Raw genomic sequence first — 22,398 nt, 5'->3', positions numbered from 1 at the left:
GTACGTGTGTGTTTGCTTTTAAATAGGCATGTAGAAGTCCAGGTATTTGGAGATCACCATGGCAATGCAGTGTACTTGTTTGAAAGAGACTGTAGTGTGCAGAGGCGACATCAGAAGATCATTGAGGAGGCCCCAGCGGTAAGGATGTTGAAAGGAAGTTAGTAAGCTTCTCCATAATGTAAATCTTACTTTACATCAGAAATCTGTGAAGCTAGTGACTCCTACCCCTCCAAGTCCTGCTGGATGACAGCTTCCCAGCATGATGTAATTATAGGGACTCACTGCTGTTGAAGACGGCATTAGTGACCTGGGCTACATACAATGGGCCATGTTCCTTCTAGGTGGAATCTGGGAAAATCTACTCTGATCCAAGTATCTGACTTAGAGTGAGCTAAATAGTGAGGTTTCGGAGCACATTTTAAATTGTAATTATCTAGATTTATTACAGCAATAGAATGGAAAGGTCTGGTTAATTGAATGTGTTTTTTATAGAGAACATTTTTAGCAACTATTTTGGATGTTCCTAAGATATATTAGCCATCTTCCTACCATAAAGAGGAGGAAAGTGGGCCAACTCCTTTGCTCCCTAAAATTAATTTTTTTTTACATCTCTCCAAGTCTCTCCAAGTCTTGGTTTTAGGTTGTTGTTTGGGTTAAGACCAACTGTGAGGACCATGTACTTTTGGATTTATATTTGTTTTTGTCCTGCTGCTGCCTTGGGTTAGATACATTTTTTTTGTTGTGGTTGTTGTTTTTATTTGTTTGTTTGTTTTGTTTTTCAATATGTATTTCCAAAAGTCAGGAATGTGAGATTTCTAGTTAATCAATGTAATTTCTGTTGCAGAGTATATTATACCATTTGAAGTATATGTCAACAATAATTTCAGTAAAGCAGTGATTGCTTAAATGTATACCTATAGAGCAGTGTTTTAAAATGTTAAAAAAAACTTTGCTTACTTACTGATAATATATTTCATTTTGTGAACCTTGTTTATTAGTTTGGAATTTTAAGGTTTCCTTTTATTTCAAGAAATAATTTGGCACATGATTCAGATTACTCTGTCATTCTGAAGTCATATGAGGGTCATTGAAAGTTTTCATATTAATACTTAAAATTTTTCATGTAGTTATAAAAGTTATTCTGTACATGCAAGGCATAAAGGTAAGCAAATATGCTGAGTAATACCTGAGATTCATAGAAATCACAAGCAGAACTATTAACTTTTGGTATAATGACAGTTACACTGGTACAGTGTTTCTTGAGGAAGTATATAACATTAGCTTTTTATCTTTATCTTTTTAATATAGTTATTTGACACCTAAAATATAATACGACATTTTAGTGGAACTTCTAGTAAGTAAAGGTACTAAAGAAAATATTTTTAAAATATTTTTTTCATAGCCTGGTATTAAACCTGAAGTAAGACAAAAACTTGGAGAAGCTGCAGTCAGAGCTGCTAAAGCTGTAAATTATGTTGGAGCAGGTATGTTAACCAAAGAGTCACAAGTAATTTATCTTTGTATCAGAAGGAAAGAGAAACATAATATTTAAATCAGTGGTTTCAAGCTTCTTTGACAATATCCACAGTAAGAAATATACTTTAGGGCTGGGGACATAGTTCAGTTGGTAGGGTGTTTGCCTCATATGCAAAAAGCCCTGGGTTCAATCCCTAGCACCACCACCCCCCAAAAAAAACATTTTATATTGAGACCCAGTGTACACACATAGGTGATTGTGATTGAATACATATATTTGAAACAAACATTTCACTAATCATTTTTTGTCCTGATTATATATGGTAAGTTTTGATATTTTCTGTTCTATTTTTTAATTATTTTTATATATCTTTATTTATTTTTTATTTTTATGTGGTGCTGAGGATAAAACCCAGTGCATCACATGTGCTAGGCACGTGCTCTACCACTGAACCACAATCCCAGCCCTTCTATTCTATTGTTTTTTTAATATTTTTTTTAGTTGTTGATAGATCTTTCTTTCTTTCTTTCTTTCTTTCTTTCTTTCTTTCTTTCTTTCTTTCTTTCTTTCTTTATATGTGTTGCTGAGAACCAAATGCAGTGCCTCACACATGTCAGGAAGTGCGCTACCACTGAGCCACAGCCCCAGACCTCTAGTCTATTTTCAAATGAAATTACTGACTTCGTTTTTTGTTCTTTTTGGAGAGGAGGCAGGGGGTACTGGGGATTGAACTCAGGGCCACTTGACCACTGAACCATATCGCCAGCCCTATTTTGTATTTTATTTAGAGACAGGGTCTCACTGAGTTGCTTAGTGCCTTGCCACTGCTGAAGCTGGCTTTGAACCCAAGATCCTCCTGTCTCAGCCTCCCGAGGCGCTGGGATTACAGGCACATGCCACCATACCTGGTGCCATTTTTTGCTCTTTTAAAAATAAACTTAGAGTAATTTTTTGGTTTGGGGTTGTTGTTGTTTTGTTTTGTTTCATTATTGCATTGCTATGGATTTAACCCAAGGCCTCATGCATGCTAGGCTGAGCTACATTCCCCAACCCTTTAGAGCAGTTTAAGTTCACAGCAAAATTGAATAGAAAGTCACAGAGTCCTCATATATTCCTACACTTAAATTAAAGTTTGTTGTTTAAAATATCACCTTAATAAATACAAGGGAAGCTTGCCTAGCATGTTTGAGGCCCTGGATTGGATCCCCAACACTGGAGGAAAAAAAAGGGGGGGAGTGCTGGTAGATAAAACATTAATATATGGCTTAGTTGCTAGACCACCTTTCAGTGTGTCATCTGCAAAAGGAAACTTCAAAGTAACTTCCACAATCAGGGGGAAAAAAATGTGTTTTTCTCCAGAGAGTTGGAATGAGGTGGGATGTCCTGGCATGAGGCTCTGAGGATCTTGGTGCTCTAGTGCAGTAACACATGGTCCAATCATGCTCTCACTACAACAGCTGAAACTGATTCATAATTTAGGCACAGCCCCAAATATACTTTTCCATTGCTAAATCTTATGCAGCTCCCTATTTTAACTGACACTCATTTGCTGCTGCAAAATGTGAGATGTTTTCTTCATTAAATGCAAAATGTTTACCATTAAATGGAGACATCCGTAGGACTTGATTTGCTACATCATGGAAGATCTTGATATGCTACTGATTTTTTATCTTCTAGGCACTGTGGAGTTTATTATGGACTCAAAACACAATTTCTACTTCATGGAGATGAATACAAGGCTTCAAGTGGAACATCCTGTTACAGAGATGATCACAGGAACTGACTTGGTGGAGTGGCAGCTTAGGGTGAGAATATTTTTTCTTTTTTCTTTTTTTTTTAATATTTATTTCTTAGGTGTAGATGGACTCAACACAATGCCTTTATTTTTATGTGGTGCTGAGGATCGAACCCGGGTCCTGCCGGTGCTAGGCAAGCACTCTACTGCTGAGCCACAATCCCAGCCCCGAGAATATTTTTTCTATTGAAGATTAGTCTTGAAGGAGCGAGCATGCCATTCAGTGGTAGAACACCTGTCTAGCATGCATGAGGCCCAGGACTTGACCCCTGGCAACACATATATTATAATAATAATAATAATAGTAGTAGTAGTAGTAGTAGTAAATAAAGATAAGTCTCTGGCCTCCGAAAAGAGGCATCGCTTTGGACAGGGTTCACTTTCTGGTGGTTGTGATAAAGACAGGAAAATAAGAGATAAAAAGTAAAGTTATAGTTGATGCTATGACACTGTTGGCACTATAGGGACTCAGGTTTCTAATTCCACTTAGGCACCAGGCAAGCCAGCAGTTTAGGTTCATTACATGGTCTCAAGGTCAAAGCTTTGTGGTCTATCTAAGGCCACAGCATTCTGGACCATACCATCATTCGATTTTAGAGGCAGGACAGATGCTAGCCAAGATGAAATGAATTTAAGGCAGAGTTGGGAATTAAGAGCCCAGGGAATGATCTAGACCAATAGAATGATCCACATAAAGTCTTGATTTATAAACTGTTCCAAGCCCTTGAGTAAATGTTCATTCATAGTTGCTATTCAGAGTTAATGTTTGGAAACTTTTAAAGCATTTGACATTGGTAGGATGTGTCTTCTATATTTTACAAAAAGAAATACAAGCCTGGGGTTGTAGCTCAGTGGTAGAGCAATTGCCTCATTATGCATGAGGCACTGGGTTAGATCCTTAGCACCACATAAAAATAAATAAATAAAGTTATTGGGTCCATTTACAACTAAAAAATATTTAAAAGAAATGAAAGAGGCTGGGGTTGTAGCTCAGTGGTTGAGCGCTTGCCTCGCATGCGTGAGGAACTGGGTTCAATCCTTAGCACTACATATAAATAAATAAATAAATGAATGAATGAATGAATGAATGAATGAATGAATGAATAAATAAATAAAGATATTGGGGAAAAAAAAGAAAAATACACCCATTACTATTCTTTTACTGTGGATTGTTTGAGAAGCATTAGTATAAACCCAAGTTCCCTAAAGCATATCCTTCAAATGTTAATAATAATAGCTTAGTCTGTTTTGTTCTCTTCAGTTTATTTTACCTCATTCCTCCTTTTTTAATATGAAGGAATATATTTGTTTGTTTTTTGCAGTGCTGGGGATTGAACTCAGGGACTCACACATGCTAGACAAACACTGTACAACTGAATTACATCCCCAGCCCTAGCCTCCCCCAAAATTTTTTTAGACATTGATGGACCTTTATTTTGTTCATCTATTTATATATGGTGCTGAGAATCAAACCCAGTGCTTCACACTTGCTAGGCAAGTGTTCTACCACTGAGCAACAACCCCAGCCACTAGCCTCCCAAACTTTAAGCAGTATCAATATTCTCAACTCCTGTATGATTCTTTGTTCTTTGTATATACTGAATCTAAATTATGTTTTCACGTGCTGTGATGTTGAAGACTTGATTATTTTGATAATTTTGTCTTTTCAGGGTTCCTGTGGACAATAATATGATATTCCTTTTGCTGGTTCCTTGGGGATGATTGGTGATTTTAAGGAACCAAAAGATTCTTCTAAGCCTGTTTAGCCTTGAGAACTAATGAAAAAAACAGATACATCAGGCTAGTAAGTGTTAGTGAACATCAGGAAAAACTAGTGAATTAGAAAATTTCTGGCAAGAGTACTTATGTTTCCCAAATTCAAGGAAATGGAGGTTATTTTTCTTTAAAGCAATAACCAAGAAAGTCTAGATCTTTGAAATCATAAAGGATAAAGTTTTCTAAGGATTAGGGAAGCAGAAAGCTTTTGGATATCAGGGAAATCAGCATTATTTCTGAAACTTAAGAAATTATAATAGCCATAGGGCTGGCATTATGGCTCAGTGGTAGAGCACTTGCCTACCACTGAGTTCGATCCTCAGCACCACAAAAAATAAATAAAATAATGACATTGTGTCCAATTACAACTAAAAAAAAATTTTAAAAACAAAGAAAAAACCACATAGAACTTTTTATTAAAATGTTAAAGAGAATTTCATTAAAAGGTAGAAATGAAATAATACCAGCTAACACATAGTGCTTGCTGTACACCAGACATTTTTCTCTGAAGCATGGAGAGCTTAACCCATTAAGTCCCAAGTTTTCAAGTCTGCAAATATTTTAACAACATTGACAAAGGTGCATTAAAATGGCTTGGAAATCATAGTCTAGGGCTTATATAGCCTTTATTATCATGAAGAACAGAATATACATTTTCCTACATGTAGGACACTGGGACAGTATAGTATCTTTTACATATATAAGCCATCTTATGAATAGGACATTTGGCAAATAATACATTACAAAATTATACATTACAAATAATACATTACAAAGAAGCAATTTTTATGACCTCTTAAACAATTAATTTTGGTGGAAAGGAACAAATTTACATTACATTTTGGTATCATCACTGTTCTTGCCATTTGAGAGTAATACAGCTGCTCTTGTCAACTGATAGGATATCATCTTGGACACTAATAGGTCTAGGAGTATTACAGTCTCTTCCTCATGATGGTTTCTCATTGCATCCTTTTGGTATGCTAAGCAGATGTCTCTTTTGAAATCCAACAAGTTTATGAGTTCTTTCTTCATCTTTGTTCACAATTCTGTGAATAATCCATGCATTTATGATTCACATATCAATTACTCGAGTGAACAAAGGCCAAAACCATTTTTTACCTCTATTAGAAGTGGAATATTTGGAAACCAACAAATCATGTTTGTCCATAGCACCACTGAGATTGTTACAGGTGCCTACTGCCTTTGTTTGAGGCACACTGGCTCTACTCTTTCTTTTTTATTTCCACTATTGAACTTTGCCAAGTAGTTTCATCAGGTCATAGTTTACTCCAACAATGACATATTTATTATCTAACCATTTTGCAATGAGAATTTCGTTATTAGTATCAAATCTGTAATCATATGACCCACTGACTTGTTTTTCCTCGTGGTGCTTCTAACTTAGAATCCAATTTTTTTTTTGAGGCGGGGGGGGGAGGGTGGAGAGCAGGGATTAAACCCAGGACACTCAATCACTGAGCCACATCCCAAGCCCGTTTTTGTATTTTTATTTAGAGACAGGATGTCACTGAGTTGCTTAGGGCCTCACTAAATTGCCAAGGTTGGTTTTGAACTCATGATCTTCCTGCCTCAGCCTCCTGAGCTGCTGGGATTACAGGCATATGCCATCTCCCCTGATAGAAACCAGTATTTCAAAGTATACAAACAAGTCATACTGACTGAATAAATTGTCAAGGAAAAAAGCATGATTGGGTTCTTTATCACTTCTAACATTTATAGAACTACCTTACTCCCAAGCAGAAGACCATCATTGGGTCCTTCTTGAGAACTTTTTCCAAGTTAAACACAAAGTTATAGCAGTATCTCCATATTCCTCACTGTGCCCAGAATGTGTAACCAAATCTTATGGACTTACCTCTTATAAATTGTTTCAGTGAATTGTGTCCATAAGATCTGATAATCGGGCTGGAGATGTGGCTCAAGCGGTAGCGCGCTCGCCTGGCATGCGTGCGGCCCAGGTTTGATCCTCAGCACCACATACCAACAAAGATGTTGTCTCCGCCGAGAACTAAAAAATAAATATTAAAAATTCTCTCTCTCTCTCTCTCTCTCTCTCTCTCTCTCTCTCTCTCCTCTCTCACTCTCTCTTTAAAAAAAAATATCTGATAATCATTTTAACCACTGTCAAACATTCTTCAAAGAAACTGAATGTCATGCATGACTTTTGAGTCATCTTTATTAGAAGATGAATTTGAAAACATTTATCTTCAATATTGACATTTGTTATTGTTGCAAAAATATATGATACTTTTCAGCTCCAGGAAATAATTTCTTGACATTGCATTTTGATACTAGACATACCCAAATCTTCATCATTTGACCAGTAGTTTCTATGGAGGACAGCTTATGATACTTTTATTATGAAAACATAATAATTCCTAAAAGTATTTAACTCATCTAGCTAAGTACTTCAAATTCATGCTTACTTTCTGCAGAATAATATGCATTGTCTATTTCAAGTATTAATATTTCTTCAAAAATCTCCTCCAGGCTAGAATACTCTAAAAGAATTCCTCATTTTCCTCAAGCTTTCGGAATCAGTGTTTTCCCTAATACATTCTTATTTTTTTTTTCTTTTGTACAGGGATTGAACCCAGGGTGGTTACCCATTGAGCTACATCTTCAGCCTCTATTTCTTATTTTGAGACAGGATCTGTTGCTTAGGGCCTCCCTAAGTGGCTGAGGCTGGCTTTGAACTTGAGATCCTCCTGCCTCAGCCTCTTAAACTGCTGGGATTACAGGAGTATGCCACTGCACCTGGCTCTAATATATTCTGTAGAGTAGGGAAACACAGATCACAATTTATCAACAAAATTACCACAAGTAGCAACATATTAGAGTTTGTATGCAGCAATATATTGCACAATATATTGCTAAGAGTATACATTGTTCCTGTGTCCTGTTTATAGGACAGCTGCTTTTGAACATTTATAGTTTGGAATACAATGCATTTCTTGAAATAAAATCACAACCTAGTTCCATAAAATACTTTCATGTGTGAATTTCTTATATTACATTATCAGTTATATATGTACTATTTTGTCCAGTTGAGCGTTTAGTAAAAGTAACTTCTGCAGTAAAATTTATGCCATTTTCACAATGAATTTTAAAATATTTCAAACACTCTCCTCATTACCTATTACTCTCCTCAAAAGAATAGAACTCTACAAACATAATAATTATTTCAAAGTTACCATTGGTAAGTGGTATATTTGTTGCTCAATTTAAGGTCTTAAAAGGTATTCCACATCTGGAATAATAGGACAAAAAACATGCCCAGGTCACAATGAGTATAGAGGCAAAGTTTGAACCCAAGTGATAAGAGTTGAAATACTGTACCATAAAGGCACTCAGTTCCTTTTTGTTGTTGTTCTAAACAACTGTGGTTCCTGATTTATAGGTTCAAAGAGATGAAACATTTGCTTCTATTTTAAGCTTACCTGTTTAGTTCAGGATTATGCTAAGTTACTTAGAGTCTTTTCTCCTGTATCTATATTGCTTCCTCAGGTTGTCATTTTCTCATCTTGAGGAAACACTCGAAGAAGAAAGTAAAGAGAGAAAGTGACCAAATATCCTCCATTAGCCTTTTCCAAGTTGTACTAGTTGACAAGAGAAATTCGTTGTTTTTGTACGTAAGAGCCAAAATAGTAATAATTATAGTAGTAATAAATAATAATGATGATCCTGTTTATAATCTATTATCACACATAAACTTAGTAAGCTTAAAGCCCATGATGTTGGGGCTTGGGTTGTAGCTCAGTGATAGAGCACTTGACCAACATGTGTGAGTCACTGGGTTCCATCCTCAGCACCACATAAAAATAGATAAGACAGAGGTCTTGTATCCTTCCACAAATTAAAAAAAAAAAAAAAAAAAAAAAAAAACAACACACAGTTTCAGGAGATGAGGGATGGACTAAAAAAAAAAAATGCTGTTTCCTTTTCCCTTTATCACTCACTTGCTGACAACGATTACAACGTAGGATGACTAAGACCAGCATATTTCTTTCATGTCTGTGAATGTAGTTCTAAACATCAACTAATAATTTATTATAAAAAAAGATTGATTTATTGATTTTTAGACTGGAGTGCTAATGTTTTAAAATGAAAACCAAGAATATCTTGCCAGGGGGCAGGGGATGTGGCTCAAGCGGTAGCGCGCTTGCCTGGCATGCGTGCGGCCCGGGTTCGATCCTCAGCACCACATACAAAGATGCTGTGTCTGCCAAAAACTGAAAAATAAATATTGGAATTCATTCTCTCTCTCTCTCTCTCTCTCTCTCTCTCTCTCTCTCTCTCTCTCTCTCTCTCTCTCTTAAAAAAAAAAATATCTTGCCAGTAAGAAATTTGGTTTTGATTATATTAAACAAATGTTGATTTTTTTTTTTTTTTGGAACTGGAGATTGAACTCAGGGACACTCAACCACTGAGCCACATCCCTAACCCTGTTTTGTATTTTATTTGAGACAGGGTCTCATGGAGTTGCTTAGCGCCTCGTCATTGCTGAGGCTGGCTTTGAACTCACTATCCTCCTGGCTCAGCCTCCCGAGCTGCTGGTATTACAGACGTGTGCCACTGCACCCGGCTACAAATGTTGATTTTTATATTTGCAAATTAGCCATCAGTTTGCCTTTTTCCACTTAAAATCTCTAGAAACCCATTGCAATTAATACATGATTCTCAAGCTCCATCTGTGTTTTAATCCTGTTTTGCTGAATACTCAAGTGAATGGATAAAATCATAGTTTTCATTTTGCTGTATTGCAAAGTCCATTGTACACTTTCCATAGGGGAAAAAACAAACAGGACCATTGACTTACTCAGTCTTGTAACTGCTATAATTGGTATTTTCCTAAGAGGCATTATTCATCTATTATCAGATTGCAGCAGGAGAGAAGATTCCTTTGAGACAGGAAGAAATACCTCTGCAAGGCCATGCCTTTGAGGCTAGAATATATGCAGAAGATCCAAACAATAACTTCATGCCAGGGGCTGGACCACTGGTGCACCTCTCTACCCCTCAAGCAGACCCTTTCACTCGGATTGAAACTGGAGTACAGCAAGGTAATATGAAATGAAAAGTCTTCCTCTTTTTTTCAATATTTTATTTTTTTAGTTGTGGTTGGACACAATACCTTTTATTTTTTTTATTTTTATGTGGTGCTGAGGATTGAACCCAGGGCTCTGCATGTGCTAAGTGAGCACCCTACCACTGAGCCACAACCCCAGCCCAAAAGTCTCACTCTTGTTAAACTTCGAGTGCATTTTTTTTTCCTTTGAGATGGAATCTTACTTATTACTCAGGCTGACCTTGAACTTTGGGGCTCAAGTGATTCTCCTGCCTCAGCTGGGACTAGAGTTACCACCATTGTGCCTGGCTTTGGAACATTATATATGTTGGGATGGAGTCTTATGGAAATATCTGGCATGTTTTAAAGTAAGGGATTTAATTGATTTCTCATCAAGTTTTACTTTTTCCTTCTATAATAGTTAATTTTTTAAAAAACAACTATTTTTGTAGTTGTAGATGGACAGAATATCTTTATTTTATTTATGTGGTGCTAAGGATCCAACACAGTGCCTCACCCATGCTAGGCAAGTGCTCTGCTACTGAGCTATAGCCCCCTATAATAATTATTTTTAAAGCATTAACTATGGGGCTGGGACTGTGGCTCAGTGGTAGAGTGCTTGCCTAGCGTGGGCGAGGCCCTGGGTTCGATCCTCAGCACTACATAAAAATAAATAAATAAATAAAGGTATTATGTTCAACTACAACTAAAAAAAAATTTAATAAAAAGCATTAACTAGTATTTTAAACAATGTACTCTTGTTTTGAAATGTGACATACTTGTTAAAACTTTACCAAGAAAAATTATGTATCTAAATTGAAATGCATACTGCTGTCATATATAACAAATTAGAATAAAAAATATGTTGTATCTATTGTTTTATTATTTTACTCTGCCTAGTTCTAAAAGTGATTAAAATTGACTGTGAGTGTCTATATTACAATATAGACACTCTGCCTTCAAGGAACTTAAAGTCAAGTATAAATAGTACAAGCTAAACAATAATAATAAAAAATAAATTACATTGGAAAGGAATAGTGCAAGAGTTTTCATAGTTGGGCATACGATTAAATAACATTAGTTATAACTAAGAATTCCTTAGTGCCTCCTATCTATTCTTGGTGATTTTTCGGTGTGGGCCTCTTTTAACATGAGACCCACCCGCCTCATGAGCAAGTACTATTACTGTGCCCATTTTTGAGATGAAGAAACTAAGTCACTAGAGGAGTTAAGTGACTTAACTTCAATGTTATCTTTGGAGTTAAGATTCAGACCCAGGCATCTAGCTTCAGAGTCTGAGCCATTAAGATGGCTATTTACTGCCATTTTCATTTCAGTTGCCAGAGTAGGTTACACAATGATGAGCTATAGCACTTCTCAGGACTGAGAGGTTGTATTAGGTTGATATCATCAGGACCTGCTTTAAGAGGAAGTCCTAAGTGAACTTAAGTAGGCAAGATTTAATAAGCATAATGAAAAGTGAAGAAAAGAGAAGGTGAAAGTTGTATTTAAAGAACTATGGCTGAAGAAAAGGTCAGGAAGGTGGGTATTTGGAGATACAGCTATATGATTTAGGGCAAATCATATAGCGTCTTGCAAGCCAAAATGAGGAATTAATACTTCTTCATAATAAATTGGCTAAGCCACAGCAAGATTTGGTAGTTAATGGCATTTTTAACATATTGCAGAGCACATTGGAAACAAAAGAACACTGCAGTAGGAAGAAGGGACCTTTGGGACAAGCAGAGCTTGCTACATAGTTAAGTTGCTCAAAGGAGAGCACAGATGTAATTCTGAGAAGGGCTTCCATATTCTCCTCTTGGTCCTGAGAGGGGTCATCTAGTCTAGGAAACTGCTCCCAGCCCTCTGTTCTGCGTACCTGAAATCGTTCATGCATTCCATGGGCATTGCCCGTGTTGTACTCCTGTGATATTTTACTCCTTGTCTCATGTCGCTCTTTCTGTAAGACTCTGAAGGGAAGGACTATGCTTTTCATATTATATTTGCAGCACCTTGCTCAAGCTGAGGCCTAGTGGGTGTTCAATATGTGTTGATACGTGGGTATATGGATAAGAGAGTAAATTGCATCTTCTTGATGTTATAGGTAAGGACCCTGGAGTTCAGAGAGGTCAAACGACCTGCCAAAATGGGGAAAAGGTCCCACAACAATCTGTATGATGCACCACATCCTTGTAATTCGAACCATTTCTGTCAAGTGGGATATGCCATGGTTCTTGTTCTCTAGACTGTAATCTTACTAAGCTTGCTGCTTGCTACTTGCTTATCAGCTTTGCCAGGCACAGCACTTGGCACTTTATATTCACTCCTCCCAACACCCTCCAGGAGAGAAGAATTATTATCTTTATTTTACTGATGAGGAAACTGAAAGCGTAGAGGGGGGGAAATGCAAAAAACAGAAGTGAGCGAGAAGTAGGAGTTTCCATTGATTTCCAAAAGAAGAAAGGGAAAAAAGGTTCAAAAACAGATAAGAAAGGGGAAGGCAGCCTGCATGTTACTAAATTAACATGTTAGGGTGGCCACATCCTCATTAGAGTTTGGACAAGTTTTTAAAACCCTCTTGAGTCCACCCTGCAGGAGTTTATAAGGACTAGGTGTGAAATGTACATAGGCAGAATGTCTTGCTTCTCATATTTTATTTCTTCAAATTTGGACTTTGAAAGGTTCTGTGGTTTTTCAATTTCAGGAGATGAAGTTTCAGTACACTATGACCCCATGATCGCGAAGCTGGTCATATGGGCTGCAGATCGTCAGGTGGCCTTGACAAAACTGAGATACAGCCTTCGTCAGTACAATGTGAGTCACCTGGAGCCTGATGCTTTTGGTCAACATCAAAAGTCATTCTTTGTTCTTGTCAGAGCCTTAGTCTTGTCACCTTATTTCCACCAGCTGCTTGTATGTCACAAACAAAATGAGTTCCCATGAGGAAATTTCCAATCGATCAGAGTAGTCTTTGAGGACTTCTTGATTTCAGAAAAGAAAGATTGCAGAAGTGAAACTGTTAGGATCAGTGTCAGTGTTACATTTTAGTGAAATCCTAGTCATTCTATAAATAAGGCAACTATAAGAGTGTTGTATACAGTCCAGTAACTCCTATCCAAAGGAAAATAATTAGGTTCAGTTTCATCCTTTTGACAGTTGGTTATATTTCTGTAGCATATTAATTAGGGCAGAAAGTATCATAACACATTGATTTAGCTTCATGGAAGGATTTATTAACCCATGATCTTAACATTATTACATTGTTAATTTGATCAAACCTCTGATTTCTGTGGCTCCAACTGTAGTGGCCTCCTTGCCTCCTTAGGCACACCCACATGGAGTCATGTCCTCTCCTCCAGAATGTTCATCCCCCATTGATCTCAGGGATCCCTGTCATCAGCCCTCCATACTTCACAGTGACCTTTCCCAGCCTCTCCCTTTAAAAATAGGACCCTTTGCTGTTTTCTATTCCCTTTTAGTTTAAATGTCACATGCTAACCAAAAAAAAACTAGTTTATATTAGATGTTTGTTTAGATATGTGGTTTGTTATACATAGTCTCTCTAGAAAATAAGCGCTTGTGAGGGTAAGGACTTCATCTACTTATTCCTCACTGTCTCCGGGGCCTGGATGCCTAAAAGGTGCTTAGTAAATGGCTATTAAGTAAATGAAGAAATGGATGAATGAATGAATTAATTCACTCAAGACTCATACAGCTAGTTTAATCTCTGATCCTCTTTATTTGGTAGATTAGGGTTAATTTTATATCTTTTAAAAAGCAATGTGTAAAATTTGTATTCTCAGGTTGGAAAGAAGTTCCCTTGAGGCCATTGAATCCTATTCCCTCCCCAGTGTAGCAATCCTGCCTGATATTTGCAGTCATCTTATTTTGTGGAAGTGTTAATGTGCAACCATTCTTCAGTATCTTGCAAATAAATTTTATTTATGTTTCTTAACTTTTTTTTTTTTTTTTGGTACTGAGGATTGAACTCAGGGGTGCTTAACCACTGGGCAATATCCTTAACCCCTTTTTATATTTTATTTAGAGACAGGGTTTTGCTAAGTTGCTTATGGTCTCCCTAAGTTGCTGAGGCTGGCTTTGAACTCATGATCCTCCTGCCTCAGCCTCTTGAGCTGCTGGTATTATAGGTATGCACCACTGCCCTAGGCTGTTTCTTAACTTTTACCTGTTTCCTAATCTGAGTCAATTAAATGTCTCTACACTACCTACTGTAACACCGTTGCCATCTCCTTTATCTTATTAAAATGTAGCTTGAAGTGTGAAATTCAGATATATAGTGGTAGATGTGATGAAAGTACATTTTACCACATGATACCGTTATAGTTTTTTCCTTTTTCTAAGGGTTGTCCACAGTAGAAACTATTTAGGGGGAACAAAAAAAGATGCTTTTCCAACTGGATTGTTTCCCCCACTCAGTAGGACCTGGGCTTTATTCTCTTCCTAGATCGTGGGATTATGTACCAATATCGACTTCCTATTGCGCCTGTCTGGCCATCCAGAGTTTGAAGCTGGTAATGTGCACACTGACTTCATCCCTCAACACCACAAAGAACTGCTGCCCAGTCAGAGGGCTGTAGCCAAAGAATATTTATGCCAGGCAGCTCTGGGTCTCATCCTCAAAGAGAAAGCTATGACCAATGCTTTCAAACTCCAGACACAAGGTACAGAATGCATTTTTCTTTCCTCTGCCTGAAACACTTTATGAATCATCACTGGGTACACTTCCTTTTTTGTATGTCACTCTTGCCTCCCTTTTCTCCTCTCAGTGACTGGTATCATTCCCTGCAGATGTCTTCTTTAGTGTGAAGGAGAGCTCTGCACAGATCATGGATGAACCCATAAACACAATTTCATACGCTAAGTGTAGCCTAACTAATCCCCTAACCTTGTAGAAATGGGTCTCTTTTCAAACACTACTTCTTTCTTTCTTTCAAATTTTTCATTTATGTGTTCTAATCAGTTATACATGATAGCAGAATGCTCTTTGATTCTACTTCTTTCTTTACCTCTTGCTGATGCCTGTGACTTCTGTTGTTCACTACTTCTTTTTTTTTTTTTTAATGTTTTTTTTTTAATATTTATTTTAGTTTTCGGCAGACACAACATCTTTGTTGGTATGTGGTGCTGAGGCTCGAACCTGGGCCGCACGCATGCCAGGCGAGTGTGCTACCGCTCGAGCCACATCCCCAGCCCTGTTCACTACTTCTTGAGGTCCACTCTGTCATTCCTCTGTCTCTATTTAAAAAAAAAAAAAAAAAATTTAAATCTAGCCTATTTATCTTTTCTTATTAGGAGTATTATATATGCCTATCTTTTTATAAGATCCTTTTTTGAAGATCTTTAATTTCTAGATTGATTCAAAATAGTTTTATTTTATTTATTTTTAATTTTTTTCCCCCTAGTACCAGAGATTGAACCTAGGGGTGCTTAACCACTGAACCATATCCCTAGCTTTTTTAACTTTTTAATTTGAGACAGGGTCTCACTAAGTTGCTGAGGCTAGCTTTAAACTTGAAATCCTCCTGCCCCAGCTTCTCAAGTTGCTGGAATTGCAGGCATGTGCCACTGTGCCCAGCATTCAAGACAGTTATTTTGAAGGCTTAAAATTACAGCTCTAGGGCTGGGATTGTGGCTCAGCAGTAGAGCACTTGCCTAGCAAGTGCAAGGCTTTGGGTTTGATTCTCAGCACCATATAAAAATAAATAAATAAAATAAAGGTATTGTATCCAACTACAACTAAAAAATAAATATTAAAAAAATGTACAGCTCTGCTTTAGATTTTTACTCTGTTCATTTATTATTAAATGCAAATGCATCTAAATGTGCCCCATGTGAAATTACTAAGCCTGAACTTAACATTGTTAGAATGGAGTGTCCTCTTGCTTTCTTTTTTAAATTTATAACTGGTACAGATATGTGCTTCTAAATATAATGACTTCAATTTAATTAAGCTACTTTGTCCAACAGAGAATGTACCCTCAAACACCTGTAAGTGCTATATCAGTAAAGTAGAACTGTGAAAGATACCAGGTGAAAGAAAAATAGTGAGTGATAAAGATTTTGGTGACCTGGAATGCATTTGCCCTGTCAAAAGGGAGTGGCCACTGCAGTTTATGCCACCAGAGAATGAGAGTTTAGGTTGCAAATATTCTGATTCTCCCAGAGAAGCTTGGATTTCTTGTATAAAATTTTCTAAGATATAAATGGGTATATAAATACAAATAAATGAATATATGACAGAAATGGAAGTACCTAATTTAAATTTAAAACAATAAAAAGAACAAAGAAAATAACTGATTCAACAGTTTAGGACCTGTGGTTTATGTTCTTTTGTAAGGTAAATTAAGTAGGCTTGATATTTTAAAATTTGTTTGGAATTTTAATTTTTTTCTAGATCAATTCTCTCCATTTTCATTCAGCAATGGAAGAAGGCTTAACATCTCATACACCAGAAACATGACTCTTAGAGATGGTAAAAAAGGTAAGAAATACCTTATTAAAAGAGAAATATGAGTCATAGAAATATTTCACATTTAACTAAAAAAGACAGTTCAGCCTGGTCATCACCAATTACATTTTTTAAAATACCTGCCCTAAACAATGGAAGGGAATATGCCAAAATTAGAATTGATTGGTTGTTGGTGGTGCAATTGATGATTCTTATTTTTCTTTACACTTTTCTATGTTTGTAAATATTTTAAAATATGTCATAAAACATACACAGCAAAACAACTGAGATAAAATATACCAAAATATTGGCAAGTTTATCATAGGATGATAGGATTTTTCCCCAATTCCTTGTACTTTTTTGCTTTTCAGTAAAAGTGTATTACTTTTAAAAATAAGAAAAACAATATCTAAAACTGTGTCAGAGAGGGAGGATTACCCATTGCTCAGGCAATGTTTTGGATGTTTGAGGTAGAAGTGGATTGCTAAAGAGCTGTAATTTATTATGTGCCTTATCACATGTGAGATTTTGTCTTCACAACAACTTAATGAGGGGGAGTCAATATTACTCCCACCTACAGATGATGAAACTGAGGCACAGAGGTGAAGTCACTTACTCAAGGATAATAGATGGCACAGCATTATTGACTGCCCACTCTTTCTGATATTGACTCCCATGATTTTTCCAATGGAGAATAATTTTATTACAAACTAATTTGAGTGGTTCAAAGTAAGGACTGGTTTATTTTAACTGAAGTCAGAAGAGGCTGATATCTAAGCCAGAAGACAGGTAATAAATTTATACCCAGGGTCACATACCAGAGGGATCAGTATCCTGTGATGGCTGGTGACCATATCCCTTCTTCTGTAGGACAGTTTACATGGGAAGCCAGATGGGAGCAGTCATCTGGTGTCCTTGTGAGGTATCCCTTAACTATGAGAGCTCCCTTTAAAAAAAATCTATGTACAAGGTGGAGCCAAATCCTCTTGCCTACTGATTGTTACTCCCTCTTTTTCTAAACAGAGTAGGATCTTTTCTACTTCAACTCTAGACATTCACTCACTTAGTAACAAATTCTTCATTCACAGAAACTACTTGGATTACAGATCTTTAGCTATTTTCTTATCATGTGCATTACCTTAAATGCATCAGTATATTTTTAAGCTATCATAAGGAAAGTTTGGAAATATCTTTTACATAGTAGCATTGTGCATATGATTTCCCTGTCCATTTTATGCTAATGTGTTTACTCATTTCATTCTAAAAAAGCAGCCCCAAAACTTGGGGAATATCTTTCTCTAGAATCCTATATGCTGAATAGAAGTATCAGAAGCAGTAAAATTTCAATTAAACCTCAATTAAACAGAAGAATTGTATGTGGGATTGTAATTCACTAGATCAACCAATTGTTATTTGGCTAGAATCTTTATTTAAGCAATAAGTAGTGTTTTAAATTATGCTGAATTTTTTAGAATTAAAAAAAGTTTCATGTTAAAATAATGCATACATAATTGAAAAGCTAATATGACTCCTGTTCACTACACCCTTTGGCAGTATTCTACAAAAATAATCCAGGTCTGAGTGTAGTAGTAGCTTTTAGAAATGTTATAGAGAGCCAGGCACAGTAGCACATGCCTGTAATCCCGGAGACTTGGGAGGCAGGAGGATCAAAAATTTGAAGCAAGCCTCAGCAACTTAGCAAGGTCCTCAGCAACTTAGTAAGACACTGTCTCAAAATAAAAAATTAAATGGGCAGACAACATAGTTCAGTGTTTATTCCCCTAGGTTTAATCCCCAGTACTAAAAAAAGAAAAGAAAATTATGGTGAATCTCTGAAAAATGCTAATCAGCAATGACCATAGGAAAATACACCAAAAGAGCCCTAAGAGCCCCAAAGCATTTAAAAATCAAAAGTAGAATCAACTTTTCATGATCTCAGTGAGAATAACCAAGTATTTCAAATACTGTATTCAAGGCTTGAAATTTTTTCTTACTTTGTTACTTTTAGCCATGTTTTACAGAACCATGCCCGACCCTCAATAATAATAACAGCTAAGATATATTGATTATTTGGTGTGTGTTAGATACTTTGTTAAACACTTTCCAAAGATTATTTCATTTACATTTTCAGAACAGGCCAGTGAGATCAGTGTTATTAATGTCAACTTTGTAAATTACTGATCTCTTTGAGCCAAGGCCAGAGCATAGAGAGATAAGTAATCTTTCAAAAGTGACACTGAAAGTAACTGGTGGAGCCAGCACTTGAAACCCTCACTCCAGGAACATATGCATACTTGCCTCATGCCATGCTAGATTTCCATATCTTATTAAATGCATGAGGGTGTTAAGTTTCTCTGGTGAGTAACAAGAAATATGTAAGGGAGAGAGAAACAAGTTTAATCACTTTATAATGCTTTAAAAGAATTTAGAGTCAACGGCAGTGTCTTTTATATGATTCCACTGGCATTTGTATCAGTTAACTATTTTTCATATTTTATAAGTTGAAAGAACATTGATCGGGTGTAATTCAAGGCATTTTCTTCTAAGAAAGTTAAAGCATGTTGACAAAATGGGTGTGGAGAATTTTCATACACCCAGTACAAAAATCTTTGAAGATATAGATATGCTGAGTGAAGTGGAGAAGAGGGAAAAAATATCTTTGTGCACTTTTTTCTATCAAAAAATTCACCATGGGGCTGGGGTTGTGGCTCAGTGGTAAGGGCGCTTGTCTGGCACTCATCGTGAGGCACTGGATTTAATTCTCAGCACCACATGAAATAAATAAATAAAAAGGTATTATGTCTATCTACAACTAAAAAAAAATTTAAAAAATAAAAAGAATTCACCATTTGGAAATGTATTGGGAAGATGGATGGGGTATGGTTAACATTGCAGACCCTGGAGTTTTTGTGTATTAGTATTTGACTTTTGTGAATGCTTTTATTACTAAATTTTTTTTAAACAACTCATGAAGAGAAAACTCACTTTGATCATAAATCAGGATGAGGGGAGAATCATTATATGCAGAAATATAAATGTTTAGAGGAGAGAGTTTATCCTGCCAGGCAGACTTCCCAAAGACAGTGAGCATGGTGTGAAGAAAGCAGGCATGGGGTTTTATTGTGGCTGGGGACAGCAACATGGTGAAGGAGGAGCCATGAGCAGAGGCACAAATGAGGAGTATTGGCCCATTTCCCCATTTATTTTTTGAGCAGAAGTCTGTGTGTGCAGGGGAGAGATAGCAAATAAGGCTGAGAGGTTGGAGCCGTCAAACCAGGCCAAGTGTTTTGAGTGCACTGGGGACAAGCTAGGAAGCATAAGCTGGAAGGATTGAGATAGGAAGCAGGAAAATCCTGGAGGATCTCCTCAGAGCCATTCAGACCTGAGACAGCCTGGCCTGGGTCAAGGTAGAGCAATGGGAATGGAAAGGCAAGCATGCACAGGACAGGTACGCAGAGGAAAGAATTTGGTAACCATATGGGGACTGCTGGAGGTAGAAAGCCCAAAGAAAGATGAGGCAAGGATGACAGGTTGTAAGTACAGATGACAAGAAGAAAAGTGGTGCTAGTCATGGAGCTCATAGGCCAGGAGGGTACAATGATTTGTTGGACCCATCATGATCGTTTTAGGATGCCAGTGTGGCATCCAGCTGGCAGTTGACTAATCAGAGTTCTAGAGAAGGAAGGAAAGTCAGGGATAGAAACAGATTTGAGCTGGCAGCATGAAAGTGATGGTTGAAGTGTCAGGAGGTAATGAAATTATTTTGACCTATATGCTTCCCCATGATACTTTTTTTTTTCCTGGTGCTAAGGCTCAAACCCTGGGCTTTGTGTATGTTAAGCATGCATGCTACCCCTGAGCCGCACCCCTAGGCTTCTACAAAACTTGATTTCCAACTCCTAGAGTAGTCTTCAATCAATTCCATATTCATGTAATAACATGAATGATTTCCTATATTTGTATAGTCTATTACTGTTTATAAAGCACTCTCTCACTTATGTAATCATTGTTACATTCTCATACCCACTAAGTAGCTCAGAAAAAAAAAGGCTCAGGGATTTAGTGACTCAAGTCAGGACCACAGAGGAAATCAGAAATTTGGGTCTTAAACCAGAACTTCTATTTATCAATTCATTGTATTCTCTGCTATGACACTGCAGACTTTTCATTGTAGGGCAAATATAGAAAATATTCTACAACTTTAAAAATATCTAAAACTGAATTTTTAAAAAAGAAAAGTTTGAAGTTGAACTTCATTGAAACCTGCCTGCCAGATGCTTTTCTAAGAAAAAGCCTTTATTTCCAGGGAGTTAAAAGATGATGATCCTTTTGTGAACAGCTGATTATCTTAAGATTGAAAATGAGATTTTGGCATCTCAGTTATTGAATAAGTGAATGTCTTCTAATTTTTCTTTAATTTTCCCCCTTTTCCATAAAGATGTAGCAATAGCTGTAACATATAACCATGATGGGTCATATGGCATGCAGGTAAGCTTTAATCAGGTTTTATTCTACAGTTCAGAGCTAACTCTGGCTTCTCTCCTACTGAACGAGTGTTTTTTTTTTTTTTTTAAATCTCTGATTTCTCTTAAGCCTTTGACTATTGTAACTGTAGTTAGAAGAATGTTATGTGCTTTTATTTCAGACCAGTTTGGAGAAATTACCCCATATATAGTTTCTAACTCTTTGTTTGCTCAGTTTGGCCATGGTTTCCTTAAGAATAAAAACTTGGCAAGAAGTAATAGCCTTGAATCAGACATCTAGCAAGCCCTAAAGTTATGTATGTGTTTGCCTCAAAATCAGCAGTTCTCAAGTTTTTGGTGTCAGAAACCCTATACACTCTGAAAAATTATTGAGACACCTCCCCAAAAGATCTTTTGTTTATGGTAGTCACATCTATACCAAAATTTACCATCTAGAAATTTTAACTGGGAATTTTTTATTTTTTAATTATGGTAAAATGCTCATAACAAAATTTACCATTTAGTCATGTCTAAGCATACAGCTCGATGGCATTAAAATATATTCACATAGTTGTACAACCATTCAACTCCAAAACTTATTTTTTAAACCTTTTTTTAGTTGTATAAGTGGACACAATACCTTTATTTATCTTTATGTGGTGCCGAGGATGGAATCCAGTGCCTCACATGTGCCAGGCAAGCGCTCTACCACTGAGCCACAACCCCAGCCCAAAACTTATTTTATCTTGCAAAACTGAAATTCTGTAGCCATTAAACAATATTAACTCCATTCCCTTTTCCCCTCAACTCCTGAGAACAAGTTCTACCTTTTTTTTTTTTAAGTGCTGGGGACTCAAATATTCTAGATTCTATATCCCAACCGTTTTCATTTTTATTTTTGTTAAGACAGGGTCTTGCTTAGTTGCCCAGGCTAACCTCAAACTTGTGATCCTCCTGCCTCAGCCTTCTGGGTAGCTGGAATTAGAGACCTGTGTCACTGAAGCCAGCTAGTAATTCTATTTTTCATGTTTTAAGAGATAGCCATATTGTTTTCTTTAACAACTCTACCATTTTGCATTCTGACCAGCAGTGCACAAGGATTCCTTCTCCACATCCTGACTACTACTTGTTAAATTTTTTTTGTTTTGTTTTTGTTATCATGCATTTTTTTTTAATAATAGCCATCCTAATGGGTATGAAGTGGTATCTCATTTTGACTTTTAATTTGCATTTCCATAATGACTAAGAACATTGAAACTTTGTGTGTGGGGGGGTGGGTACTGGAATCAAATTCATACATGTTGAGCAAGTGCTTTATCACCAAGC

General features: G+C 36.6%; 1 protein-coding gene across 1 annotated transcript in view; it reads left to right on the top strand.

The window, feature by feature from the left end:
* Positions 1–22,398, top strand: part of MCCC1 (methylcrotonyl-CoA carboxylase subunit 1) — a 69,623-nt gene that overhangs the window by 34,805 nt on the left and 12,420 nt on the right. Inside the window, 8 exon segments of the mRNA XM_081300612.1 lie at positions 27–138; positions 1,403–1,484; positions 3,155–3,282; positions 9,952–10,135; positions 12,845–12,954; positions 14,606–14,822; positions 16,556–16,642; positions 21,048–21,097. Coding sequence (XP_081156738.1) covers positions 27–138; positions 1,403–1,484; positions 3,155–3,282; positions 9,952–10,135; positions 12,845–12,954; positions 14,606–14,822; positions 16,556–16,642; positions 21,048–21,097 — 970 coding nt within the window.

This window comes from Spermophilus citellus (assembly GCF_964194105.1).
Source record: "Spermophilus citellus genome assembly, chromosome: 7".
In the NCBI taxonomy this organism is placed as follows: domain Eukaryota; kingdom Metazoa; phylum Chordata; class Mammalia; order Rodentia; family Sciuridae; genus Spermophilus; species Spermophilus citellus.
Note: the sequence above shows the minus strand (reverse complement) of the source record. Positions and strands in the feature narration are given on the sequence as shown.